Below are 27,773 nucleotides of genomic sequence, written 5' to 3' on the forward strand. Positions count from 1 at the left end.
AGAAAGTAAGCAAATGTGCGTTGTAGTTAAAAAAGCTTCATAAGTCCTTAAAATTCGAGCTTTTTACACAAATATGAGGTGCCTTATTTTCGTGGCACTATTTGCCATTGCATTTGCTGTTGGGGGTTGGAAAGAAGTGTCTGTAGAAGATGAAAGAGTTGTAAATGCTGCAAAATTTGCAACAAAATCCCTTTCCCAGCGAATGAACTCCCCATATCATGCAAAATTGTCTAGTTTAAACAAGGCTAAAAGACAGGTATGAAGCAAGTTCTTTAAGTTCAAATTTAGTTACAAAAGCTGCTGTTGTTTTAACTCATATTAAAATTAGGTTAATATAATTCAATATATAAACTGACAGATACCTATGTTTTTTTGGTATGTGGGGGGGGGGGGGGGGGGGGGGGGGGGGGGGGGGGGCTTGTCAAAATGTGATATATGTTTTGTAATTTGTTCTTTGATGATGATTAAATGCTAGAATGTCTCGTATTTTTGACTGATGAAATTTTTTTCAATATTTTCCGATTTTCCATCTTATAAACCATCCTAATACATAAATGTGTAAAAAAAATTATCTTAAATTAGAGAAAGAGAAATCGATCTGTTGTGCTTAAGTATTTAACTCCTAAGCTTTATTTTCAGTAATACTGTAAGCGAAACAGTTGTGTGTGAATGAATTAAACACAAGCTGTAGCATGTGACCATGAATTACGGAAAAAAAGGGAACAAGACTGAAAGCTCTGAATTTTAAGCACAAGGGTTCTAAGGATCATGGAAATCCTAGAAAGTCATGGGGAAAAATAAAATAAGCAAATATTTCAGACCTGGAAAAGTCTTGAAAAATTGAAATGTTTATTGAAACTTCGTAATGACTCATTCAACCTCTGTCCCATTCATTATCATTCTGCCTGTTTATGAAAAAAATATTAGATATTTAAGCATCATTATATTTCATTTATTTTATTTACATATGATGAAGACAAATAAGGAAATAAGAATAGTTTAGTTTTTTAGGAGTCAAAAAAAAATCACACGTTTGATATTAAATGGTACTATTCTCTTCATGTAACAAGGTCATGAAAGTTTTTATGAAGTTATGAAAAAGTCATGGAATTTTTTCATCCAGAAAGAGTATAAACCCTGTAAGCAGTGATGTACAAGTTTTGAAGTATCTCCAACTCCTGCACTTTTCTTTTAGTTAGAATTGATCTCTGCTTTGAACATTGGGCAATTCCATTGTAACGGGTGTGACATTCAGACACTTTTTTTATTGGTTAAACTAACATTTTGAGCACCAAATAAGTTGAAAAATACTAACAAAGTATTTTAATCATGTTTGCTTGAATAATTGAGTTGAAGCCAAACTGCAGGACTTTTCAATTTTTTGAAAGAAATTTTTAAAATTTTGTGACAGGCATGATGTTTGCAAGACTTGGGTTTTCACCTGCGCTCATATTTCTAGAAATTCCTGTGAATATTTTAATGTTTCATGATTATAGCATTTTTTTTCTATGGAAAGACATTCAAATGAAACTTAATGCATGATATTTATAATGAATTTAAATTTTTGTACTTAACAGGAATTTGTTTTGTGTTGTGATAGGTGTGGGGGACACTGTGAAAACCGCTTCTTGGTTGAGCAATTTCTAAAAGAATACTGCCGTGCTAAGCACAGATGTGATATCTGCAGTAGAGCTAAAAATGAGAAATTGATGATTTACGTTTTACAACTCGTTTCTTTGATTCATGACTTAATTAAATGCTCAACTTGCGGTAGTTGTTTCATAAATAACTAATCTAAAAACCGTAATTTTGTATTTTTGTAAAAATCTTAATTTAAAATTAATAAATGTATTTAGTTACTACAAATTTTTTTTTCAAAAACTTTTCATATACTAAGCTATTTTCACCGTAAGTGACAATTACTAGGCATTTTTAGGGGTATCTGCACAGATATGACAAAAATAGCTTAGTAAAACGTGCTCAATGTATCATTAAATAATACTGAAAACATCCGCTTTCTTTAGACTTAGCTGTTTCGCTTTATTTTGTTAATACAAATCTAACAGAATTGACCTTCTGAAAGATACCATTTTCAAAACTCCGGACAGTTAAAACTATAATCCATAACAATTTTCTGTTTTTTATATTCAAAAAATGTGTTTTTTATAATGGTTTATTTTCTAGATTCATTTTTACCGAATGAAGATAATTTTGACAGAAGACGATATACTTAAATATTACTGGCCGTAGTATGAAATGCGTTTTTTTTTTTGCATGAAAGAATTAGATGTGAATATTTTACATGCATTTTATTTTTAGAATTTGCATTTTAAATGAACATTTAAATAGAAAAAGCTGAATATTTACTTTAACAATTATGTAAAGTTGTATTAGTTTTTATTACCAACCTGTATCAACTAGTATTCAACGGTAAACTTATTTTAATATTCTGTGTTACAATAAACTGCTACATTATTAAATATGCTGCTTTACTAAGATATAAAAGTCGTATCTACAAATTACTAAGGAAAAAAGTGGTAACTGCGCAAATACCACTTTAAAGGCTTAGTATTTGTCACTTACGTTCAAATTGCCTTAACAAACTCCGCAAACTGTGCAGTTACGACTTTTTTCTTAAAGCTTTTTTTAATATTTCGCGTTCACAAATCGCCAAAAAAACATGACATTTAAGTAAATTAAATTACTAACGACCACCTGGTGACAATAACTCAAATTTGATAAAATGTGCAAATACCACATTTGTGCTTAGCACGGCAGAATAGTGATCAGTACAGATGACAAACTTGACAGGAGTGAATATAAATTAGTTTAGCACTTCTTTCTAAGCACTTCTTTACCTCTTTACTTTCTTTTAGCACTTCTTTCTTAGAATGCTAAAAATGGTACAGTCTTGAGCAAAGAAGAAACTGAGGGGACATGATTCAGTTGTTTAAATTTATTAAAACGAAAGATGTTACAGGGCTAAAGTTTAGCACTGAAAACAGAACAAGGGGTCACTGTTTTAAGCTATTTCAATCTCAGGCTAACATGGATATTAGGAAAAATTATTATTTTAGGGGGTAGTGGAACCTTGGAACATCATACCAGAAGAGGTGGTAATGAGCAAGAGAGTAGATAGTTTTAAGAGGGCCATTGATCTTCATTGAAGACTAATTAATTGACTAGGACCAGACTAGCTGGGCCCAGAGCCTGTTGCTGGACGTCACTTTTGTATTTGTATTTAATGGCCGCTTACAAAATTAGGTCAAGTGTAGCTTTTTTTGGTAATTACAAACAATTTCTTTTTTTAAATATCATCTTTTATGGGGGAGAATCAACAGGGTCATCCATTAGTTTGCATATATTTACTTATTTTTTCTTTTTAAAAGTTAATATGTAAAACAGTAACAATACTAATAATATAGTTCTTTGTAGTACTACATTCTTGCCTTGTGTCGTTAGTGAAAAGAAAAATAAAAGCTACATTGGGTGTTAATGTAATCTGACTGGAAGTAAGATATACCTAGCATTTGGGTTTCAGTGATGACTATACAGTAGAGTCTCAAAATTCCAAGGTAGTTGGGGCTGACGCCACCTTGGATTACTGAAAACTTGGACTATCTGGAAAACTCTTAGCACTTACAATTTTACACTATATTTGGATGACAAAAAGGCTTACATATATTTCAGTTCTTTGTGTAAAATAGAGGAAATATTGTAGGGACAAAAAAAATTCCATTTTAATCACTGATGAATCAATTTTCAAACGTGGTCTGAGATGTCTACTAAATGTGTAAGCGACTAAAAAATCCAATTTGTCAACCCCATTTCATTTCGATTACTTCCAAGTTCATTTTGATTACTTTCGTTACATTATTTTGGCTCTGGTCAAGTTAAAATTTCACGTATTTTGAAGAGTGCTGGCTGGCAACACAGGCGTTGCAATCGTTCTTCATTACTTTACTGTAAGCAGTTAAAGAAGTTTCATAATTAGTAAAAGCCTTTGATTTGTAGGTAACAGAAATCATCTTTAGTTATTGAAAGTGTTTCTTAATTAAAAGGCGTACAGTGAAGGACCTGACGTAATTTGCACATTAGATCATTTCTCTAATACCTATTGTAATATATTGGAATCTCATAGTTACTAATTTTTTTTGCTGCATTTCTCTTTTAAGACTAAAGGGAATATACGAAAATATATGTGTGGTTCCAAAATGTAATTTTGCTTCAAGAAAAAAAACGGAGGAAAAAAATCATTCCTACTACCAAGGGAAAAAAATCAAACTTTTTGACACCTCGAATTAAGCAGAACCTCGGACTTTTGAGACTCGGATTTTCGAGACTCTACTGTATTTTTATTTACAATGTAAACTTTGCAGTCTGTTCAACTTAAAGATTATCAGAGCTGCTTTCCCAAAAGCAGGGGTGCCCATCCCGCCCCTCCCTTCAAGCTCGATGGCGCAAAATACCCCTCAAACATTTTCCTAACTCTCTTGTTTTTAAATTAGATTAAACATAACACTTTTTAGATGCACAAATTTCCAGTTAAATTCATATAGTTTTCTGAATTAATCAAAATAATATCTGAAAGAAATTCAAGAATTAGAGTTGCTTATGGAAAATAAAGTTTTAACGAATGCGAAAACGAACTGCTTACATTTACTACTGCAAATACAAGTACAAGCGATCAATAAATTTAGGATCTCCTGAAGTTTTGCCATTTGCTCGGAACTTTTTTGAGTGTTGTGGATACCAGATTCGTTCTATTTGCTGCCTGTCAGAAAAAATTTTAAGTTATGTAAAAATCCCAGTTAAGATAATAATAATATTAAATTTCTCAGGGCCGTCATGAGAGCAAACAACTAAGAGGGAAGGTATGTGTTTTAGCAAGTGCTCATCCCACTTCCCACCTTTTCTCCTAATATATTTTTTAATTGAGATATAGAGTGGATTCAGCGTTTGCTTTGGGAGAGAGTCTTTACTAGATCTAAGTGATAAGAACCCTGTTGATAAGTTTTGAAACTCAGAAACAAAAGTTTCTTGGGGTTTTCGCTCCCAGAAAATTTTTGAATCTTTAGTTTCAAATGATATTTGATAATATTTAGGGTAAGAAGAGGCTTGGTGGCTCTCCTGCGGAAATTTTTCGAAATTGAAGCTCTGCAAATGCAGTTGTAGATCGCTTCGATTATGTCAGGAATTTTTTCAAAATTGTAGTTCTAAAACTGCATTTTTAGACCATTTTTAGTAATGTTAGAAAGAGAAAATTTTTCGTGTCCTTCTCGCGGCAACTTTTCGAAATTGAAACACCAAAAACAGTTTTAGACAATGTTTGGTAATGTTAGTGAGGGGGGTGGCGGGCGGAACTTTTTTGAAATGGAGAAAAATCTTGATCTTTTTTCTTTTGTGTGTAAAGTTAAACAGTAAAAATAAAAACAAGGTACATTTTTTACCTGGATGAATAATGTAAGAAATAAGCTTTGTATGATTAGATTGATTGAACATCAAATTTGATAGCAAAATCATCACCTAATTACCAACAACCAGTTATACTGTATTGTTTCTCTCTTTCTCTCTCTTACAAAAGTGAATTCTAAATAAATTTGTTCTTCAGTTCATAAGTGATAATATTTTGTAAATGATATGAGTGATTATTTTTTTCAACAGATATAATTCATTTTTATTGGTTGAATTTTTCAGATAGTTGCTGGAGTAAATTATGAACTTCATATAACTATTGGTTATACTACCTGTAAGAAATCAGAACTAGATTATAATGAAGTTGAAAAATGTGACTTCCAAAAGGTAAGTTTGTTTTCAAATTAAATTCTAAATTTTAAACTGTAACATTGTCAAATATTGTCTAACCAACATTGTCAAATACTTAAATTATTAAAAATGGTAAATCAGAATGGAGATCAAACTTTGAATTTTACAGTCAGTTAAATGCAGTTGTTGAATGTGCTACCGGTCCACAGAATCAGCATAGTCGGTCTATTCATAAAAGTGCATTTTGCGTACTCGTTCACTAGTTTCAAACTCTGGGCAGTGCTGAACTGAAGTTTGAATTTAATTGGTAAAATCATATGCTATCTTAATTTGCTCAGTAGCTTAGGGGATATGGCAGATGAACTGAAAGTGAAAACGGAACACTTCATTTTATAGCAGGTGTGATCAGTGAGATTGCATAAGTGGTGAAACTCAATTCCTTGCCCATTTTCACTGATCCTGCCCTATTACAAAATAAAGACTTCTCTTTCCTTTTCCAGTTTATCCACTGTCTCTTCTTGGTCAAGCTGTACAGAATGTTTAGTACTGGATAGTGGACAGCTTATTATAATTTTGCAACAAAGACATTTTTTTTTATTTTGATGGCTTGTCATGCGACGCCCGCCCGCATGTGTTTAAAAATGCTTCCAAACTACCATTAAAATTCAGAAATCCACCTTTTTTTGACCTATATGTGAAGTTAAATATGTTATTGAACATAAACAATAAGCTTATTTCAGGTAGGATGTGTTCTGAACAATTACTTATGGTCAACAATCTGTAGCTTTTTTATAATAAACATATTTTTCATCTTTTTCTCATCAACTTTTCTATTAATTCATTTAGATTATCTATGATTGCATTATATTTTCCTATAATTTGCAGACATCACAATTTTCACTTGCAACGTTTTCATTATTAATCTCTAAAGTTCAAATGAATATTTTTTGGAATTAACTTTAATCAAAACTTTTTTCCTGCAAGTTTTCAATTATTAATTTTGAAACAAATTTTTGGAAACATTACTTATTTTTGTTTTTTCCTTTAATACCATTTGCTATATAGAGGACTTATACTTGTTTAACTTTAAAATTTTTATTAAACTTCAGTTAATTTGTGTGCACTTTATGTAGGTAAAGCAAGAATCTGAGCGATGCTTCTGGACATTTTACAATGGACGTATACAAAAATCTGAAATAGTGAAATGATAACTCTTTCCCTCTCTCTCAAAAAGTTAGAAATCTCTCCTGTAACAAACATTTTCCCATTCCATTCAAAAATGAATTGAAAAAAATGTGATTTTTTTTTTCTAAACCTAAATTTTTTAGGGGTTTAATTACTTTTGTAAACATAGCTTCCAAAGTGTAATTGCATATCTTCAATGCCACAATTGAAAAAGTCACATTTTTATCAAAATAAGTTCGATATTGTTCTGAATTGTTTAAATATAGACACTTCATTTGTGTCAAAAGGAAGTTTCTAACTGTAAACATAACAACACAATAAACTAGCAAACATCATGGTTTCAATTAAAACGGTATAAAAATGTCATGAATGTGAAATTCTTTTATTTCTTAAAAAAACTGTAATTTTCAACTTACCTCCATGCACCAATTCAGTTGTAGCTTTTACCCTTGCAACTTTGGAGTTCAGCTTTTCTACATTTGGAAAACTGAGCTGAAGGTTATTTCTCTTTTTGCTTTTAAACCTCTTTGTTCTGAAGTATAGTTACATTCATATGAACAAAAGCAAAGCTTAGTTGGGTGCTGCGGTTATGAATTTTTTTTTAAGTTGGAAAAACGTTTACATATTCCACGAAAAGTTTTCCTTATACAGTGAAATTCCGTTACAACGCACTTCATGGGACCAGATATTTTGTTCGCTGTAACGAGAATTTTGTTGTAACAGAATTCAATCACTGTAACAGCAATTACATTGGGACTAAAGATTCAATTCGTTGAAACGGAAATTTCGTTGTATTGGTATTCGTTCTAACAGGATTTCACTGTATTAATTTTAATTATGAAAATTATTTGTGAATAACTGTTCTTTATGAATTACAAAGTTGTACCTTAATTATTAAGCAATTATTCTTTAAAATGTATAGATTTATTGTTAGCATTTTGATTCAAACATTGACATTTTTATATCAGTTTTAAGTAAAATGTGCTTGAATTTCTGGCCAAATTTTTCAATGATAAAATATATAAGCTATGTAATCTGTAAAACATAATTATGCTATCTTTATCATTTAATCCCATAATTTACCCTATATATCAAATTGTTCTTGCTTCTTGAATCTGCTCTTAACTGCTGATAGCAGCTTCTATTCAGTTTGGCATTTCTTTCTGTATGTACTTTAATTAAATTCCGAAAATCTGTTTCCTGTGTGACACATTAAAAATTGTTTGTTTCAGAATTCATTCAAAGATTGCAAAGTTAAACTGTTTCATAATCTTCAAGGAAAATATGAAGTTAAACATTTCGATTGTTCCCCTACCACGAGTGATGAAGTATGTATTTAACTTTATATCATATGGTTTGTCATTTCCGTTTTAAATATTTAAATGTTAATTTAAAATCAGTGCTTCTATTTACATGTTAAAAAGGCCACAATTATATGCATTGTTTATAGAAAAATATTATTTTGCTTACTAAACACAATTATTTAAATTTTTAGTTTTCTACGTCTTGATGTAATAAGCTTATTTGCAGTGTTAGAAATAAGAATTTAAATTTTGGCATCATGATGGCGATGGCTACTAAGATAAGTTTCTAGATGTCAAAAGGAACAATCTAGATGCCATTGTTAATGAGTCAAACATTAAAAAAAAAAATCTTCATTCTATAAAATTGTTATATATTTAAAATAGCAAATTAAAAAAGAAAACAAAATTAAGCATACAGAAAATATTTTCAAAGACATAATTGATTGTATTTAAAATTACTTTTACAAATTAATTTTTCACTTCAACCCGGGTTTCAATCATGACTCAGAAAAGAAAAGCTTCAATTTGATCAAAAACCAGGGTTTGTACGCTCCTTCAAAACTCTTCCGATACTCCTTCATTCAGCAAATTTTTTTGAAGGGCCCTTCAAACTCCTTCATTTTGGTTTTATTCCTTCAAAACTCATTTTTTAGTTTTACACTACATACTTTTCCTCTGTGACAGTAACTTAAAATATTTCGATCGACAAATTAACATCGTTACAAGGACAAAGGTATAAGAACGATTTTGATGTAGTAATTTTCTATATTTATTTTTTTCATATCGTGATTTACAAATTGATCATAGAAGTCAAAATGTTGAAGGGGTAAATATAAAATTAGATGATGAAGATATTTTATAAGTGAAGTAAAACATGCTTAAATGGTGCTTGGCTATTTTTTTTTTTTTTTTTTCAAGTTTTAGGATTATTGCTTTTTCCTCCACCGCACTCTCAGCAGCCAGCAGCTAAAGTCGGTTTGACTAATTATTATTTAAGTATTTAAAAATATAGAAGTAGATGAACTAAATTAAAACAATATTTAAAAAAAAACAATTGTTTAGTAAATCACAGTGTAAAAAGGGTCATCTACATCCACAAGTGATGTCGTGCCTTGAGGGGGAGACGGGTTCATGAAATTGTGACACGAGGACAAAGAGGGTGACAAAAAGTGCCAGCATATAGTTATTATAACAATTTGTTAATAAAAAGTATGATGTGACAAGAGGAGTAGTAAGGTGAAGTGTGACACTTTGTGACAAAGGGGAAGGGGGTTAAATATTTCGAAAAAAAATGTGACACCATTTAAGGACAGAACATTAGTACTGTCTGACCATCAGTTACATGGAAAGGCTAATATCCGGCTTATAGGTGAAAATGGACGTATCTATAACTTTATAGGGGTGTTGTTTTGTTACAGATATGCACTTTTGCCTCTCTATTATTTAGCCTCAGTTTTGTAAAAATGAAAATTGCTCTCAGCAACATTTTTTTAATCTAAAGTATATTCGCTCTATATTCTCAAGGCAAAAATTAATTGATTTATTTATTCACAACAAAGTTTTGAGCTTACCATTTTGCTTTCACGTTCCTGAAAGAAATGAAAATATTATCTTTGCTTTTTGTTGTTTCCATGGTAACTATTTTTGTTTTCCCTTATTTTATTTTAGAGAATGCAATAAATGAATAAGGCACTAGTGACATTATAAAACGTGTGCATCAAAATCCCATCGTTATTTTCCCTTCTCCCCCGCTTGATGCATTCAGATGGAATAGTCTTTACTTGGCAGATTGCCAAACTGCATACAATTTGCCGTCAAACAGTACTCCTTCTAAATCTCGTTTTACTCCTCCAAAACTCCTTCATTTTATTTCTGAAATTGAGTACGAACCCTGGAAAACTTTAGGGGTCAATTTTGACCCCCTAAGTTCTAAATCTAGGCATCGAATAATAATTTTTGGTCTAAACATGTGACTAACCACTGCTTATTTCTAACACTACCGATCATTGACTATACTGCTGTGCTAAGCACAAAAGTTGTATCTACAGCTGAGTTAAAAATGAAAAACTGCTTTTTAAAGTTTTATGTCTTTATATATTTGATTCAGATTCCACTTTTTCATTTTTTTTTTTTTTTAAATATTTCCCCATTCGCAAATAATCATAAAACATAGTATTTAAGTAAAATTTCTTATAAAGAACCACCTCGGGACAATTACTCAATTTTTATAAACTAAGTGCAGATTTGACTTTTTTGCTTAGCATGGAATTATAGGTAATATTTTCATCACCAAGTTCAGCTGTAAGGCACTACAAAACAAATCTGCTATGTGTTTAAATAATTTAACTTCTTTTAGGGTGTACAAAATTCATATCATGAATATGCTGAGGAATTGTTGTTTGAAGATTTTATTGCAAGACACAATAAGTTGTATCTAGATGACAAAGGTAGGAATAGTTTTAAAAAATCAATTTCTTTTGGATCACATTGAGTGCACTTGATCCAATTTCTTATTTCTTTTTTATTCCTACCAGAAAAACTTGCAAGATTTAAAATTTTCCAAAAGAATTTGGACAAGATCAAATTCCTTAATGATCATGAACGTGGAACTGCTAGATATGGAGTCACTAAATTTGCAGACTTGACAGGTACAAGTATAAACTTTTTTTCTTTCTTTTTTTTCCATTTTATTTATGTATATTTGGGATTGTTTTATTGTCCAAAGACTTGAAACATGCTGAAACTTATTTTGAGAATGTTACGTTATCATTAGACTTTGTCTTGAAACACACAAAACATGCATATGCTTTCATTTATTTGGCTTGATTTTTTTGCTATATTTTTTTTAATGATTTAATTTGTTGACTTTATTGCCTAAACTTTGAAACATAATATTTGCATTTCAAGGAAAACGTTTTTTCTCTTTGTTATATAGTCTCATAAAAAGAATATTCCGAAAATAAAAAGTTGAACATTTTTTACCAGGAGTTTTTCATCACTTACTAAGCCATTTCATAAGTTTTCAAATGTTGTGAACAGGATGATCATTGTAATCACAGTGACCTCTCACTTAGGGGTCATTTCAGGACCCGGCTCAGTATTTCGGCCGCCCTAGGCAATATTGACAGGGGGTTCCCCCCCCCCCCATTGAATAATAGTAATAAAAAGAATATAAAATAATGATATTTTAATAAAATAAAAATTATAGTAAAGTGTTTACAATTAAAGAGAGTTTCTAGTTAACTTCCAAACTCGGTTTTGCATATCCAAGCACTGGTACACACTTTGTTTTTGTTTTTTTTTCCTATTAACATTAAAGTAGTGCATCTTATGGTGCTAAAACACAAACAAATATTTTCAAATGATTTTTAAATCATGCAATTTGCCTCTTCTCAAAGTAAATTGAATTTCTAGTATAATTCCGAACTATGTTTTGCATAGGATCAAGTGGGGTGGAATGGGTATAAAAACAGGCATTTTCGAAATGATTATTAAACTATTCAAATTTGATATCCAACAATTAAAAAACCTTAACTGAGTTTTTACATTTCAACAATATACTTCACATATCCATAGTTATTATTACTAAAATAATTTTATTATTTAGTTATAAAGCTATTATTTCAAAGTCTGTTTTTATACCCGTTCCACCCCATGGGGTGGGGTGAAATGGGTAGTATTGTTTTATATTAAATTTCAGAGTGAAAACATGAATTTAGTTTTTTTCCCCCCCCCAAAAACATATTAATACAAGGGTAAAAATCTATTAGTCTTTAATTTCACTGCCATTAAAAGTATAATGTCCGTAACTATTGAGGATTGGCCGACTTAGGTTTTGATGATCTGTTCTTCTTCAATCTCCATTTTCACTTCATTGGGGAAGGTGAAAAAACTTCCCATCAAAGACTTCTAAAGAATTTTTACAACATAAGAACAAGTATATAAAGGTTCTAGAACTTGAGCAATAAAATACTTTTTAAATTTCTTAACAATGCATTTAACTAGCACCCAATCTCCTGTAGATATTGTACTTCAACATAAGCTTAGTGGAATGGGAGTTTGATCAGACTGGTTTTCAATTTATTTAGTCAGCTCTGGCGTTGTCTAGTGGTTGCATGGTATGACTCATATTAGGTGGTAGGCAAATGATAATTTTATTATCGATAGCATGCTTTACAGTTTCATAGGCCATCTGGCTTACATGTCTTTTCAGATGCTTTGCGAAAAATTTGAACCATTCGTTAAAGAAGTGTCTTTCATCCAACCAGACTTAGTGCAACTATAAGCAACTCCATATCATAAGGATTTCAGAATGTAAAACTTTTACATTCTGAAACTGAACAAATTACTTCAGAAAATAACTTTTAATGAGAAAACATGTTAATTTGATAGCTTAAGTCATTGAGCCTAATATTATACCCATTCCACCCCACTTAAAAAATTTTAACATATTTCTTAAAATCTATTGAATTTTTCTTTTCTGATTTTTCAGTTAACAAGGGAGACTTTCTTTAATGAAAATAACAGCAATAGAACTCTATCTAAATACAAACAAAATCCGGAAAACAAAGTTTCAATGATATCAGTTAGTTTTGATTTTTACAGTATAACTTACTAGAAGGCTGCCACTAAACTGACTGAATCCATTCAGTTCTTTCTTGAACTAAAATAAAGTCAAACCATTGTAAATAACATAAGTGTTTTTATATATATTTTTTAATTATTTTTCTTTTCTGTAACTGGAAAGATAAAAAAAACTACCCATTTCACCTCACATACCCATTCCACCCCACCTGACCCTATCCAAGCACTGGTACACACTTTAAATTATTATTAATAATATTTTATTTAGCATTGAAGCAGTGAATCTTATGGCGCTGAAACAGATATTCATACTCTTAAAAAAATTTCAATTTCGAAATTGCCGCCCATAAAATCTGCTGCCCTAGGTGGCGGCCTAGGTTGCTTACCCCTAAAGCATTATACCCTCACTTTAGCATCATTTCCTCTATAGTGAGGGGATTATTCAGTTTTTATGCATTAATTTATTTTATTTAACTGTGAAAACAGATGTGAAGGACAAATGCAAAAAAACTTACCTGGTTTTATGCTGTCATATAGATTCCAAGTACAAATTTGCAGCAAATTAAAGATAAAAATATGCTGCAATAATTTTTAAGTTGCCAGCTGTAAGTTACAAGACTTTTTTGTTAAAAAAAAATATTTTAGTGCGATTCTCGGAATGACACTACCTGCTGGGGTCAAACTTAAAAAGAACTGCATGAACAAATTTTTAATAAAAATTTAATTTTAAATGTTTCTTTTTTTTTGCTTAAACTATTTAATACTTAGAAATAATGTTATTTTTTTATTAACCATGGGGACAAGTGAGGGAATGTCATATAAGTACTTTAGACTTGCATTAAAGATGATTAAAGTTTTACAAAAAATCTTGATCTTATGAAGTATTATGCAGCAAACTGCTATTCATACGACAATCTGATGCTTTTCTATGAATTTTTCAAATGCATCAAGAATTTTGATTATCTTGATTTATTGATTGTAGAGTTATTTGCATTTTATGTAGAATATCATTTCTAATCATTTGATGTTCATACTCATAATTTAAAAACTTTGACTTTTTAGAGGAAGAATTTAAAAAACATGCTCTAGGGCTAAGACCAGACCTCCAGACCAATGAAGAAATGAAAAAGGCAGCTATCCCCAAAATTTCTATCCCAGATTCTTATGACTGGAGAGATCAAAAAGTAGTCAGTGAAGTGAAAGATCAAGGTCAATGTGGATCATGCTGGGCTTTCTCAACCACTGGAAACATTGAAGGACAGTGGGCAATCAAAAAGAAGAGTTTAGTTTCTCTGTCTGAGCAAGGTGAGTTATTTATGTGGTTTGCAAATAACTGGGTACATGATATGTTTCTTTAATATCTGTTATTCTACAATGCAAAGTTATATTTTATGTTTTGCCAATCAGGGACATTATTTTGCTTAACACATTCAATAATGATTTATTTTCTCCTTTTTTTGCCCTTAAAGATTTTTCCCGAAGGAGAAATTCATGCAGGGCAATGGTAGATATTTTTAATGAGCATATGGTTTTCAGTTCAATATTTTGTTATAGATTCATGTTTTTTTATTTCATTCTTAAGATTTTTTTTTCTTTTTATTTTTGATTTCACAGTAAAATCTTTTGCAAATTGATTTGGCATAGGGATCAAATCAATAGTTTATGTGTGATAGTTTTTTATGTGAAATTTACTGTTTAAGAACCCATTTGCAAATTACCGATTGATATATGCTTACCAAATCAGGCATACCATTTCTTTAACATGTGTATGAAAATATAAAAAATTAGGTTGTATGTAAAATGTTAAGCATTTTGTTTCATTTTTTGAAGATGTTTTTATTTATCAGAATAAATCTTGTTACAAATAAAATTAATTGGAACTGAAGTGTTTCCATTTTAGACAATCTGTGGCTGAAATAGAGTTCAGGGAATGATTTGAAAATTGCTGGAAGATTAAAGATCTTCCTCATATGATAATTTCTGCTTTATGCGCAACTCACCATAGCAATAATTTATTCGAATTCTTTGTTACAAAACTACAGCTTGAATAATTGTCTGTAATAGTTTTAAATATTAACTGTAATATGTTTGCTTTCTATTACAGAACTTGTTGACTGTGATAAACTTGATCAAGGTTGCAATGGTGGGCTGCCTAGCAATGCTTACAAAGAAATTATGAGATTAGGTCAGTATGATGGTTAATAATATTTCAATCATACTTTAAACACCTTTACTACCAAATATGATTTTATGTTCCAGTTGGGGTATGATTAAAATGTAAGTATTTTTCATTGAAATAAAGATGTTGGTTCTTATGGATGCACCAAAAAGCGAATTGGCTGATTAGAATAATAATTATAAAAATGTTTCGATAATTATTATAAAAGTGATTTTCAATATTTTTCCATCTTTTTTTTTTTTTTTTTTCAATTACAAGTTACTCTTTAAAATTAATCAACTAGTGAACGATGATTTATTTTGAAATGTTTAAGATGAATCTTCCAAGTCCAAACACACATTGTTAAGAAATAGAAACTGACAGCAGATAGCAACTCAAATCATTTAACTTTTTCTCCGTATCTTCCAACAATGAAATCACTATGTTCGCTTGTATAAAATCTTAGAATTGTATTTAAAATTTACCGAACAACATTATAACAACTTCTGTATATAACTTGGAAGTTCCAAACATATATTAAATTAAGAAAAATTTGTTCTCCCAACTAATGCCAATATTTTTAACTTAAGAGGTCAGTTTTTGCTCCCAAAATAGCGATAAGCACTAAATCAGTTTTTAATTAATATCTCCGTTAATTAGTTTTACAAAGGTGACCAAGCTAAGAAAACTTTCGACCAACTCACCTCCAAAACCGGCTTATCTGTTAGGAGCTAGGATCAGGCCCGGAACTGCGTGCTCGCAGACCCCGCAGTGGGGGGGAGTCCTTAAAGAGCCCAACGGTCCAAGAAAATGAAAAGAAAACTAGCAGTATGACTTATTAATGTTGCAAATATACACTGCTGGCCTCTGGGCAGGGGCCCTACAGAATTTTTACAGGGGGGCCCAAAATTTATAAATCCGGGCCTAACTATAATGCCACAGATACACATCAAATTTATTAACCTCTTCCTTGATCTGTGGGGGATTGAAAATTGACTTTGGAAATGATACCGTTTAATTAAAATAAAACCTAATTAAAATGGAATCTGAGAGTGTTTTTTCATCCTATATTTAGAGAACTCAAATGTGTGTTAAAATTTCAGAATATAAAAGATCCGTTTAAAATTTGTAAAAAACATTACGAATACAGTTACATTTTTTCGTTTTCCCTCGGATATCTGCGGATACAGATATCCGGTGCATTTCTAATCTGTATGGATTGGTTTGAACCAGCATGAACTAACCCGACTATGAAGACAAAATTCTTTTTACAACTATGTTTTTAGCAGGTCTCTTTCATTTGACTTTCCTCTTTACCTCAATTTCTCCTTAGGTGGTTTGGAAAAGGAAACTGATTATCCTTATGAAGCTGAAGGTGAAAAGTGTGCATTTAAAAAAGGAGAGGTGAAAGTTTACATCAATGACTCTGTCACAATTTCCAAAAATGAGACAGGTAAGTTTGTACATAAGATTTGATTTCAGAAAAAAGTACCATTACTTTTTGGTAAATTTGTAGTCCTTAGATTTGATGTGATGAGTTTTGTACCAAATAGAACATATTCTTCTGTAATGTCATTTTATTATTTTGTTTTATCAGAAATGGCTCAGTGGTTGGTGAAAAATGGACCTATTTCCATCGGAATAAACGCCAATGCCATGCAAGTAAGAGACATTTTGTTCTGTCTATCTTTTTTTCAAAAACTAAAAAGTAGTTTTATATCACTGTCTTTAAGGGTTATTCATAGCTAGGCTATGCACTGGACATTTCAAGGACATGAAGATATTACCAACTAATACATGAACCTAGGTTCATGAATCTTATCCCGATTTTCATGAAAATTGTTAGTTTGTAGCATGGGGGTGTGCACCTCAAAGCGACTTTTCAAAAATTCGATTTTATTCATTTTCTATTTCAATTTTAAGAACATTTTCTGGAAAAAAATTATCATAAGATGGGCAAGTAAATAACGAAATTATCATGAGGTGGAATGGGAGAACGAATAAATTTAGCCAATTGGCAAGAAATTCGTCATCCATTATTTGTAAATATACAGGCAAACCGAATGACCTTTTAATTTTCAACTACGGGCAAAGCCGTGGGGTACCACTAGTATTACATAAACACAAATACAAAAGTGACAACCAGTAACAGTCTAGGTTCATGTAAACTGATCCTAGTAAGTTTATTAAAAAGATCATGAGCCTTCTTAAAACTATTCACCCCAGCAAGAACCCTGTTTTTGTTCACATTTTGCAAGTACCCTATTTTTGCCCATTTTGAATAGTGCATGAAGTAGGCTTGTTTTGCAGTTCAAGTTAGAAGCAATTTTCGGTCCGATTTTCTTGAAAAACTTGTGCTCGAATTTTGATTATTAGGGTTATTATTAGATCGAAATTTTATTATAGGGATATTTATTCTATAATGCATTTGATATAATTTTTTTTATTCAAAATGCACATTTTAGCAGCCCCTGAAAAGATGTTCTTATTCAAGAAATGCTAATTCTTCTAAGTAATTTGATTGTTTTATTTTTATTTATTTATTTTTTTTTCATTAATATTTTTTGTGTCAAACACATTATGTTCATGGTTGTCAAAAATGTATGTAAAAGGAATTTAAGTCAGTCAACTAAACTATAGTTTTGAAAAAAAGTTTCAAATTTTCCATATTTTGGGCCCCTTGTAGTATGCCTTCCTCCATCTGATCCATAACTTCTTCAGGTATGCAGGCTCAGACATAGCATATTTTATCATAGTGTTTGTTATTCAAATAAACTTAACCAATTAGCAAAAGAGAGAGCTGATTCATTAAATGAAGTATATTTTTGTAATAACTGTCAGCTGCACTTAATTGGGTAACAGATAAATAAATACCCCAATTATAGAAATAAAACTTCCCAGAATAGAATATTTCCCTGTAGACACAATGTTAAAGATCCCCGCTTAATCGAATAATTTCCCCCAGGTAATCAAATAATATTAATCACCCTTCACGAAAATTTTTGTTGAGAGAAATTTTGAATGAATTTTAAAAAAAATAAAGCAGTAACAATTATTGACATCACTGACAATGGGCAAGAAAAACAACATTCATATTTCATCAAAACCTTCCCACTATTGCATGAAATTTCTTTTGTCTTTGTCATTACAAAAAAAAAAAAAAAATAGTGCAGTTGATAATTAAATTAAATAACACAGATAAATATACACATTTAAGATGATGATAAATTGATAAGTATTAAAGGAAAGATATGGTAAACAAGGAGGGCGAAAAGGGAGTCAGAAAAGTGTTTCCAAAAGACTTTGAACAAGCAATTCCCTATTATGGAATTTTCCAAAAAATAATGTACTGAAAAAAGGTGCTAAAACAAAGATTTCGTAACTCAAGTTGTAAATTACTTTTCATAACTTTCATACATGCTTGTAATATACTTGTATATACTAATTATTGAACTATTTTGTTGTTTATTTAGCTTATTTCAAAAAAATTTTAACAATAACATTATTTCCTTTATATAGCTATTGATATATTATTGTTATGTTTTAAGAGATGTTGCCAATTTAGAAAGGTAAAAAAAAATTCTCAGCTTAATCGAATAATATTTCTTGTAACTGATGATATTCGATTAAGCGGGGCTGACATTATTATGAAATCCAGTGCAATGACTGCTAAAAGATAACAAATATTGTAACACTTATCTATTTGAGCTTCATTTATGTTGAAAATGTAAGGATATTTTCGTTGTGAAGTACTTTTACAAGATAACGTCTAATGAGCCATTTAAATATTTGCCCAAAATATTTTAGTTTAAAGCTTTCTGTTTTGCATGCAAAACACTTTGTTTTTTATGTATGAATATCTCATTTGCTTCTTATTTCAGTTTTATTATGGTGGTATTTCTCATCCATGGAAATTTCTCTGTGATCCTGGTAACTTAGATCATGGAGTCTTGATTGTTGGATATGGTGTTCATAGTAAGTTCTTCAAAGTTTATACTTTTCCTCTTAACTTGGTTTTGTATTTGCAGCAAACAATATCAATCCATTGAATAAGACTGAAAGTAAATTTTCATAACATTTTCTTTATGCAACACTCAAATGGATTAGTCTAGTATGATTCCTGTCCTGTCATATGTTTTATACTTTTTTTTTTTTTTTTGATTGAATGGACTTTTCTTCAAATTCTATGTTTATGGAAACTTGTACTTAGACGTAAAAGTGAATTCAAAACTATGCCCATATTAAGAATTCGATGTTGAATCGCCAATTGAATCCCCTGCTTTGTGCAATTCACAAAAGTAAATTGTGTTTTTTTTTTTTTTTTTTTTTTTTTTTTTTTTTTTTTTTTTGGTTAAAGTATTATGAAATCTAAAATATGCTAAATTTATGCTACTAGGATTTATATTTAAAAGATTTATGTGTGTTTTGATCAATTGATTTTTCCTCACATTTTGCATTTATTTCTATGAAAAACTTGCTTGCAAAAATTTTTGGTAGTTCTTCAAAATTGTTTTTACATTTTCCATTCAGTAGAAATGAGCACATATTTCTTATAATGGAAACATTTTTTAAGTTCTTAAATTTGCGTTAGTATTGCCAAAAGTTTTACACCAAGATGTTAAAGCTTTATGTTTAAAAAAATGTTTATCAGGTAGAATTTTACTTGATGTTTTGCAGAATGTACAGAATGGCTTTAGTTGAAGCTCATTTCATATATTTTCCACATTATCATTATTGTTTCATTCAAAATTGCTCATTTTCACAATTTTTTCTACTATGCATTTTTTTTTTTTTTTTTTTTTTTTTTTCTGTGGGGAAATAATGCTAGTTGAATTTAATTGGAAGAATGAGATGATTTTGATGTTATGATGTATATTTCTATACAGTTTACCTTTTCTACCTGGTTGATACAGTACCAGATAAATTTTATTTTCAAAGGTGAAGATTTCAAACTGCAGTAGTAGAACCCCACTAATCCAAACTAATTGAGATTCATGCCTGTTCAGATTACAAAATATTTGGATTATCCAAAATTCTGATCAATATAGAAAAGAAAAAGATGAATGCTAAAAGAAATGTAAGAGAAGAAACTGAAAGAGACTAAGGTATAAAAATATAATTTGAACAAGTTTCTTTCCCATTTTTTAACTGAGTTGACATCAACTATGTTCACAAACTCAGACCAAGTTGAAATTGGTCCCTATGCAAGCCAGTCGATGCTTGTTCTATGTCTCATACAGATTTTTCTCTAAATATAGTGACTGTAAAATTTTAATTGAAATGATTTACTTGCTATGCACAATTCATTTGACTGCTCAACTGTTTATTGCTTATAAGTTATGCACTTAAATAACTATATGGTGAATATATTTGATTCTTTTTTTCCTTTTTAGCTTACCCCATTTTCAAAAAGACTTTGCCTTTCTGGATTATTAAGAACAGCTGGGGAGCAAGTTGGGGAGAACAAGTAAGTAGCTGATACTTGTGTTACCAGGGGTCTGTCCAGGATTTTTCACAGGGTCCGTTTTTTGTGAAAAATCAAATAATTTTGTGAAAAGTGAATTAATTTTGTGAAAAATCAAATAATTTCGCAAAAAAAAAAGTGTTTTATTTTTTTTTTTTTTTGTTAAAACGAATTTTTAGAATTTAGAGAGGGCACAAACTGCATCATTTAAACTTAAAGTTGAATGTTTTCCTCTTTTATGTTAAGAATATCATTCTGGGGGTGTTTTTCTAGTATTTGGCGGGGGGGGGGGGCATCGCTCTCTCAAGTAGCAATATTTATCTACCATTCTACATTATGTTAAATTATACTAGAAACATTTCTGTACAGCATTTAAAATAATTGTAAAAAAAAAAACACAAGGGTTCAGCATTTAATTTTTTGACCCAAGACACTCTTAAAAAGCACAGAATTTCGTTTAAAACTTATGAATTCCGTGATTTTAACAAAAATAAAAAGAGATTTTATTTGTTTACCACTTAACAAAGTGTACTAAACATCAAAAATTCAAAAAATCGGATTTCCATAGCAGATGCAAAGAGATCGCTATTCTCAAAGTGAAGGTATCAACAGTATTAAAACTGCTTGTAAAAGAAAAATTTTTGGTAAAATTATTTCAAAACTGCATTTTAGAGTGCTATGATAAACATATCATTAATATCTGTGGACACAGTTGAAGCAAAAAAAAAGTTAAACTTATCTATTTGAGTTAAACTTATCGATTCAGCATTTTAATTTTTGACACATAAAAGAAAATGGAAGCATCACAAGAGTGCCGATTTTTTTTTTCTTTGTAAAATTAGCAGATTTTGTATAAGCTGATCCCTCTAATTTGACTTTAAAAAAGGTTCCAAAAATTATCGGTTTGGGTTTAATAAGCGTTATTTTGCTTTCAGATTTGCTCTTTCACTAAACAATTTGAAAAATTTGTTCTTGTTTATCAGCATTTTGTGAAGGGTCCGTTTTGGTTGATCAGGATTTTGTGAAAGGTCCGTTTTGGTTGATCGGATTTTTCTGAAGGGTCCGTTAACGGACCCAAATATCCTCTGGCCAGACCCCTGGTTACATATGTAGAAAGTCCAAAATCTGGTAAATGTTTGTACTAGCTGATAAGTATATTGCAGGTGCGGATCCATGGGAGGGTAACTGGGGGAACGTTCCCCCCCCCCCCCCAAATCCTAAGTGAACCTAAAAAATTTCAGAACAGAATACTGTACAATTCTTCAATTTTTTAAAACTTGAACTTCAAGAAAGGCGCCAGGAAAAGCGAGGAGAGAATTGCAAAAGCAGATTCAAATAGGAGAACTGTAGGAATATCCCCCCCCCCCTCAAAAAAAATCCCAAGTGTCCCTAAAACAGTTCAGAAAACAGGAGTACAGAAATTTGTTTCCGTTTTTTAGAACGTGAACTAAGGCATCAGGAAAAGCAATTAGACAACGGCAGGAGCAGATCTACAGAGAAGAATTGAGGGAATGCCCCCTGCCCCCCAAATCCCATATATACCTAAAAATTTTCATAACAGTGTGCAGGATAATTTTTCTATTTGAGAGAACTTGAACTTTAAGAAAAGCTCCAGGAAAAGCGATTAGAAAATAGCAGAAGCGGATCCAAGGAGGGGAACTGGAGGAATGTTCCCTTCCCCCCAACATATCATTTGTACCTAAAATGTTTTAGAACAGAGAGCAGTAAGATATTGTTTTATAGAACTTGAACTTGAAAATAGGCTCCAGGATAAACGACCAGACAATAGCAGAGGCGGATGGCGGATCCGTGGGGAACTGGAGGAATGTTCCCCTCCGCCCAAAATCTCACTTATACCTAAACATTTTCACAACAGAGTACAGCAAAATTCTTCTGTTTTATAGAATTTGAACTTGAAGAAAAGTGCAAGGAAAAGCAGAGAGAGAATTGCAAAAGTGGATCCAATCAGGGGAACTGGGGAATATTCTCCTCTCCCCTCAAAAAAAATCTCTAGTAATCCTGAAACTGTTTAGAAAACAATGTACAGGATTTCTCGAAAGGCTCCAGGAAAAGCGATTAGACAATAGCAGAAGCAGATCCATGGAGCGGAACTGGAGGAATGATCCCCTTGCCCCAAAATCTTATGTGTACCTAAAAACTTTTAGAACAGAGTGCAGGAAAATTCTTCTATTTTATAGAAATTGAACTTGGAGAAAGGCGCGGTGAAAAGGGAGGACAGAATTGCAAAGCGGATCCAAAGATGGGACTGGGAAATGTCCTTTTCCAAAACACAAAATCCCAAGTAAACAAAAAACAGTTCAGAAAACAGGGTAAGGTAAAACCACCAATAGTTGACACTTTAAAGATTATTTTTTTCTGTTTGTTAACATAGCTTGGAGGGAATTCATCCTAGGAGAAACTTTTAGTGAGTGATAACTGTACCAACTAATCCCCTATTATAATGCAACAAAATTAGATTAATAAAACGAATGCACTTTTTTTTTAATAAAAAAAGACATTGGGTTGGAGTTGACACTAAACTAAAATGACAACATCTAATTGTTGACACACTTTGTTTTCAGTAGTTGATACATGCTTTGATACAGAAAAATAGACATTGCTTAATAAATGAATTCATGCCTACTTGTGTGAATACAGGAATCTCACTGCCGAATTAAGGCAGCAGCAAGCCAATAAACTTGGCTTATCTTTTGTACATAGTCAATACCCTTTGCCAACCCTCCCCCCCCCCCCAATTGCCGGGTAGCAACTTCTAGAAGAATGAAAATTTACAGTATTTCTGTTGTTTTTTCGTTGAACCTCGATATAAAATTTCAACCTAGTAAAGGGTGGCAGGATTTAGGTTTTGCTCCAGTTCTGAAAAATCCAAGATCCGGCCATGCATGAATGTTTAGACAATTGTAGAAAAATATTAAAATTAAATGCTTCCGTCATAGGTTATAAGACTATGAGTTTACATAAAAATTCGAGTTTGGGGACTGAATAAATATTTTTCATTGTACTAAAAGGTTCATTGATATGGCACAATACACCTTCCCAGTAGTAGTTCAATTTATCCACTTTAGGGTCATTTCCAATCTCCTAAATTTTTGTACTTGCTTTTTGCATCTGTTTTCCAGTAATCTTTCAAAATAAGTCTTTTTGAACACAAACCTGTTTAAACCGTCTGAATAATAGAACGGATCTTGGAAAAACAAAGTTATTTTAATAAGTTGAAAAAAAGAATGTTGCAAAAAAATCTAAATTTCTTTTGAAAAGAACCTTGAAATAAAAATTTCCAATCGTGGTGGTTTATTGATCAGTCAATTACATCCCCTCCATTTTTCTTTCTTTAACCTAGTCTGCCTAAAAATAAGAAATTCTTCATAATTGGGAAGCTTGCTTTTCCTCTCCGAAACCTTTAAAGAGTGTCTCAAATCTCGTTTTCAGAGCTTGAATTTCGAAACTATTCCAGGGGAGAACTACCTAACACCTTGCCGTCTAAAAACATCCAGAATCATTTAATGTTGCTTTTTTGTAGCTTCAAATTTGAAAAATTGCCAAAACCCTAATGTTACCAAATATAGTCTACAGTTATGTTTTTAGGACGCCAATTATGAAAAATTTCCGAACAAGGGTCCGAATTCTCTCATAGGAAATCTAAAAATGAAAAAATTACAATTTCGAAAAATTTTAAGGGAGAGCATTTAAATCCTTCGTCGCTGAATATCATTTAAAAACTTTGTTTCCTAGGACTTCAATTTCGAAACATTTTTTGATAAGAGCCCCAGAATCCCACTGCTCGTAACATCATCAAAGTTAGTCTGTACCTGCATTTTAGGAACTTCAATTTTGAAAGATTGGGTGGAGGGGTGATCGATTTAGATCTGTTCCGCAAAAAAATTGATCTGAGACAGCCCCCAAAAGTTCCGTCTCTTACCTTACCGTCAACAAATATCGCCTATAATAGCTTTTTTAAAACTTCAATTTCTAAACATTTCCACAGAGAGCCCCTGGAACCTTTCTTCCCCATAACATCATCAGAGGCCGCCTAAAACTATGTTCTTAGGGCCATAATTTCAAAATTTTTCATAGGGATGATCCCCGAACCCCCCTTACCAGTTGGCTAAAATTTTAGGATTAAAAAATATAAGTATAACAATGAAAATAACGGTTTTTAAAATTATTTTCTGAAAATTATACTTACAATATTTATAAAGCAAAAAATTTTTTATAAGAAACCTTAAGATGCAGAGGATGGGTTGTAAAATTCTATTTTTACGGTTATTTTTTTAATGTGTAATTTCATATACCCCCCCCTCCTCCCCAAAAACATAAACTGCTAAAAAAGTTCCCCCTCCCAAATCCATAGTCTGGATCCACCCCTGGTATATCGTACATCATGCAAGATATGTTTTTAAATAATTCATTAATAGTAATTATCTATTTCTTGTAAAAAATAAATAAGGTTTTGTAATCACAGACATTTCTGTACATAGGTTGATATTACCAAACATTTCAAAAATAACACCTATTAAAAAATAAATGCCCGCTATTATTTCAATATGGAGTGTAATTGAGTTTTGTGAGTCGTTCTGAATTTTTTCTGAAAATTGGAGGATCAAACCCTTGGGAAATTTATTTTCTGAAAATTATACTTACAAAATTTATAAAGCAAAAAATTTTTTATAAGAAACCTTAAGATGCAGAGGATAGGTTGTAAAACTCTATTTTTACGGTTATTTTTTTAATGAGTAATTTCATATACCCCCCCCCCTCCTCAAAAACATAAACTGCTAAAAAAGTTCCCCTCCCAAATCCATTGTCTGGATCCACCCCTGGTATATCGTACATCATGCAAAATATGTTTTCAAATAATTCATTAATAGTAATTATCTATTTCTTGTAAAAAATAAATAAGGTTTTGTAATCACAGACATTTCTGTACATAGGTTGATATTATCAAACATTTCAAAAATAACACCTATTAAAAAATAAATGCCCGCTATTATTTCAATATGGAGTGTAATTGAGTTTTGTGAGTCGTTCTGAATTTTTTCTGAAAATTGGAGGATCAAACCCTTGGGAAATTTAGGAACAATGCAACGTTTTTTCGCATTCTTCAACTTATTATGAAAAGGGAAATTATGGAAGGGGTACTGTGTCTTTTTCGTAAAAAAGCAGATTTCTTTTGCATCAAAAAAATTGGATGTGTGTTTCAGAATAACATCTAATTCATTTTGAATTCAAAAAAAAAAACATTATTTTCTGTACATCTACTTAGCATTTTCTGATTCAGAGACCTTTCACAACTTCAATCTTAATAAAAATCAACAAAAATTCCTTATGCAGAGCAGGCACATGTAATTCTTTATGTAGTGTCTCACTGAGATAAGTGTGTGTTTGGTGAATCTCAAAACCAAAACTTAATGAAGAAAGACCACAAAAACTTGCTTACTTTTATTCCAATGCCTTGCGGTTTTATTTATTTTATGCAATGCCATCATTGGCAAAATAAGCCTGTGTTTGTGGCGGTGTAAGATTATTGATAATAATGTGTGCCATGATGACAATGAAATGCTGCAGGTCTTTTGAATTAAAAACTGTACATATGAATAATTAAATATTAAACTATCCAGAAAGGAGAAACCCATATGTTAAGAAACTAAATCTATAGAAAGGCGATTGGCAAAAGTGTTTACAAGTTTAAAAATCCTGCAAGGGCATTGATTTGAAAATAAACTAAAAATTACATTGTAAGAGTATGAGTGCTATAAAAATACTAATTTGAAGTTCAAAGTTTACGAAAGAAACTAGATTATCACCATGCTTTTCCTGCGTTTATCCCATTTTGTACTTATATATTCTTGTCTTGTATTTTATAGGGATATTACAGAGTCTACAGAGGTGATGGAACATGTGGTGTGAACCAGATGGCCACCTCTGCTGTGGTAGATTAGATGACAGCCAAAAATCTTTTCAGCAAACTTTGATTGAAGTATTGACTTGATTCAAAAATCTTGACAGCAGGCTGTGAAGTTTTGGCTAGGTTGAAAAGTGTTATCTGCTGATTAAATATGTCTTTGAATATTTTAATTGCAGTCATTGCAACTACTCAATCACCAAACATTAATCCTTTGCTGCTAATCATATACTTTGATTACTGAGTTTTTAACTGTTATAAGATTATAGATTATAGATTTAAAAAAAAAAAATTTTTAACTCTTGTGCTTTCAGAAAGCATTGCTCAACGCTGTGTAACTTATAAATGAAAGTCCTGTGCTGAACTACCTTCCTACTTTATTTATTGATTATTCATTTATCTGTGGCAACTTTTTTATACAATGCAGTCCTTTGAGGATTTTTTAAGCTTATTTATGGTAGTAAATGCTTAACTACATACCCAATTTATATAATAAATTGGGCTTGTTGTTTTTCCTGTGTATTGTTAAAAAGTTAACCTAGCGTCTAAACTTTCAGGTATAAATCATGAAGTTTTGTCCTTTTTGAGCCTAAGAAGAAAACTACCATCTCCTAAACTTTGTTCAATTTTTTTATAATACAGTGCTTTCACATGATTTAATGATCACTGTAAGTATCAATTTTATGTGCAATAAAATTTAGATTATATCTTCAAAAGTGTACTCCGTCAACTTTAATGCTTCAGTTGTATTTAATAAATGATGTTTTGTTAACATTTTGATTCTTTATTTAAAAATATTACATAACTTACAATGCATAATACCCAAGATGGTAGCCCAAAATCCCTTTCCGAAATAAATTCTTTAATTTCTGGGGGAGAGGGGTTTCCCCCTGAAGAAAATGCTTACAAACTTTTATTTGTAATCTCATAAAATACCATAATCTTCATTTCATGATAATACAGCAATCCATTAATTAAACATTCAATTAGTTTCAATTTTCTACCAGTCTTAATTATTCACACATCAAAATGCAAAAATAAAAATTAATGATGATATTTGCAACATGCAGACAATTATTAATGAAGACTTTTTAGCCTACTTTCCCAGAAAAAGAAGAAGAAAGCATGAAAGAAGGCTTAATGCATCTTAAAAATATCGCGAAAAACAAAAAAAGTCGAAAATAAAAGAAATAATTAAGTAAATATTGAAAAATTAAAAATTGGAAAGTAGGGTATTGAGATGGAGAAAAATAGCTGTTGGTCTGTCTGTCTGTCCCCCCCCCCCCCCTAATAACTTTTGAATGAATAGTCCGATTCAAAAAAACTTTTTTTGTTCGAAAGATCTCGCAAGGATACTTCATTCCCATATTTCACTTTTTGATTTGAACT

At 31.0% G+C, this 27,773-nt stretch overlaps 1 protein-coding gene across 1 annotated transcript; it reads left to right on the top strand.

The window, feature by feature from the left end:
- LOC129223888 (cathepsin L-like) lies at window positions 1-27,156 on the top strand. The gene is made up of 12 exons (XM_054858263.1): window positions 1-256; window positions 5,698-5,802; window positions 8,184-8,279; window positions 10,612-10,702; window positions 10,790-10,903; window positions 13,902-14,144; window positions 14,944-15,024; window positions 16,331-16,450; window positions 16,595-16,659; window positions 18,879-18,972; window positions 20,391-20,464; window positions 26,347-27,156. Exons 1-12 carry the CDS (start codon window positions 74-76, stop codon window positions 26,419-26,421), a joined length of 1,341 nt encoding a protein of 446 aa, XP_054714238.1. The 5' UTR covers window positions 1-73; the 3' UTR covers window positions 26,422-27,156.
- Window positions 27,157-27,773: the final 617 nt, after the last annotated feature.

The sequence above is a fragment of the Uloborus diversus genome, chromosome 6 (genome assembly GCF_026930045.1).
Source record: "Uloborus diversus isolate 005 chromosome 6, Udiv.v.3.1, whole genome shotgun sequence".
Lineage (NCBI taxonomy): Eukaryota > Metazoa > Arthropoda > Arachnida > Araneae > Uloboridae > Uloborus > Uloborus diversus.

Excerpts from the sequence above, each read along its gene's own strand:
- LOC129223888 (XM_054858263.1), top strand. The coding sequence starts at position 74 with ATGAGGTGCCTTATTTTCGTGGCACTATTTGCCATTGCATTTGCTGTT. Across the intron at positions 10,703-10,789 it reads GTTGTATCTAGATGACAAAG|AAAAACTTGCAAGATTTAAA; the intron begins GTAGGAATAGTT and ends TATTCCTACCAG. Across the intron at positions 16,451-16,594 it reads AATTTCCAAAAATGAGACAG|AAATGGCTCAGTGGTTGGTG; the intron begins GTAAGTTTGTAC and ends TTGTTTTATCAG.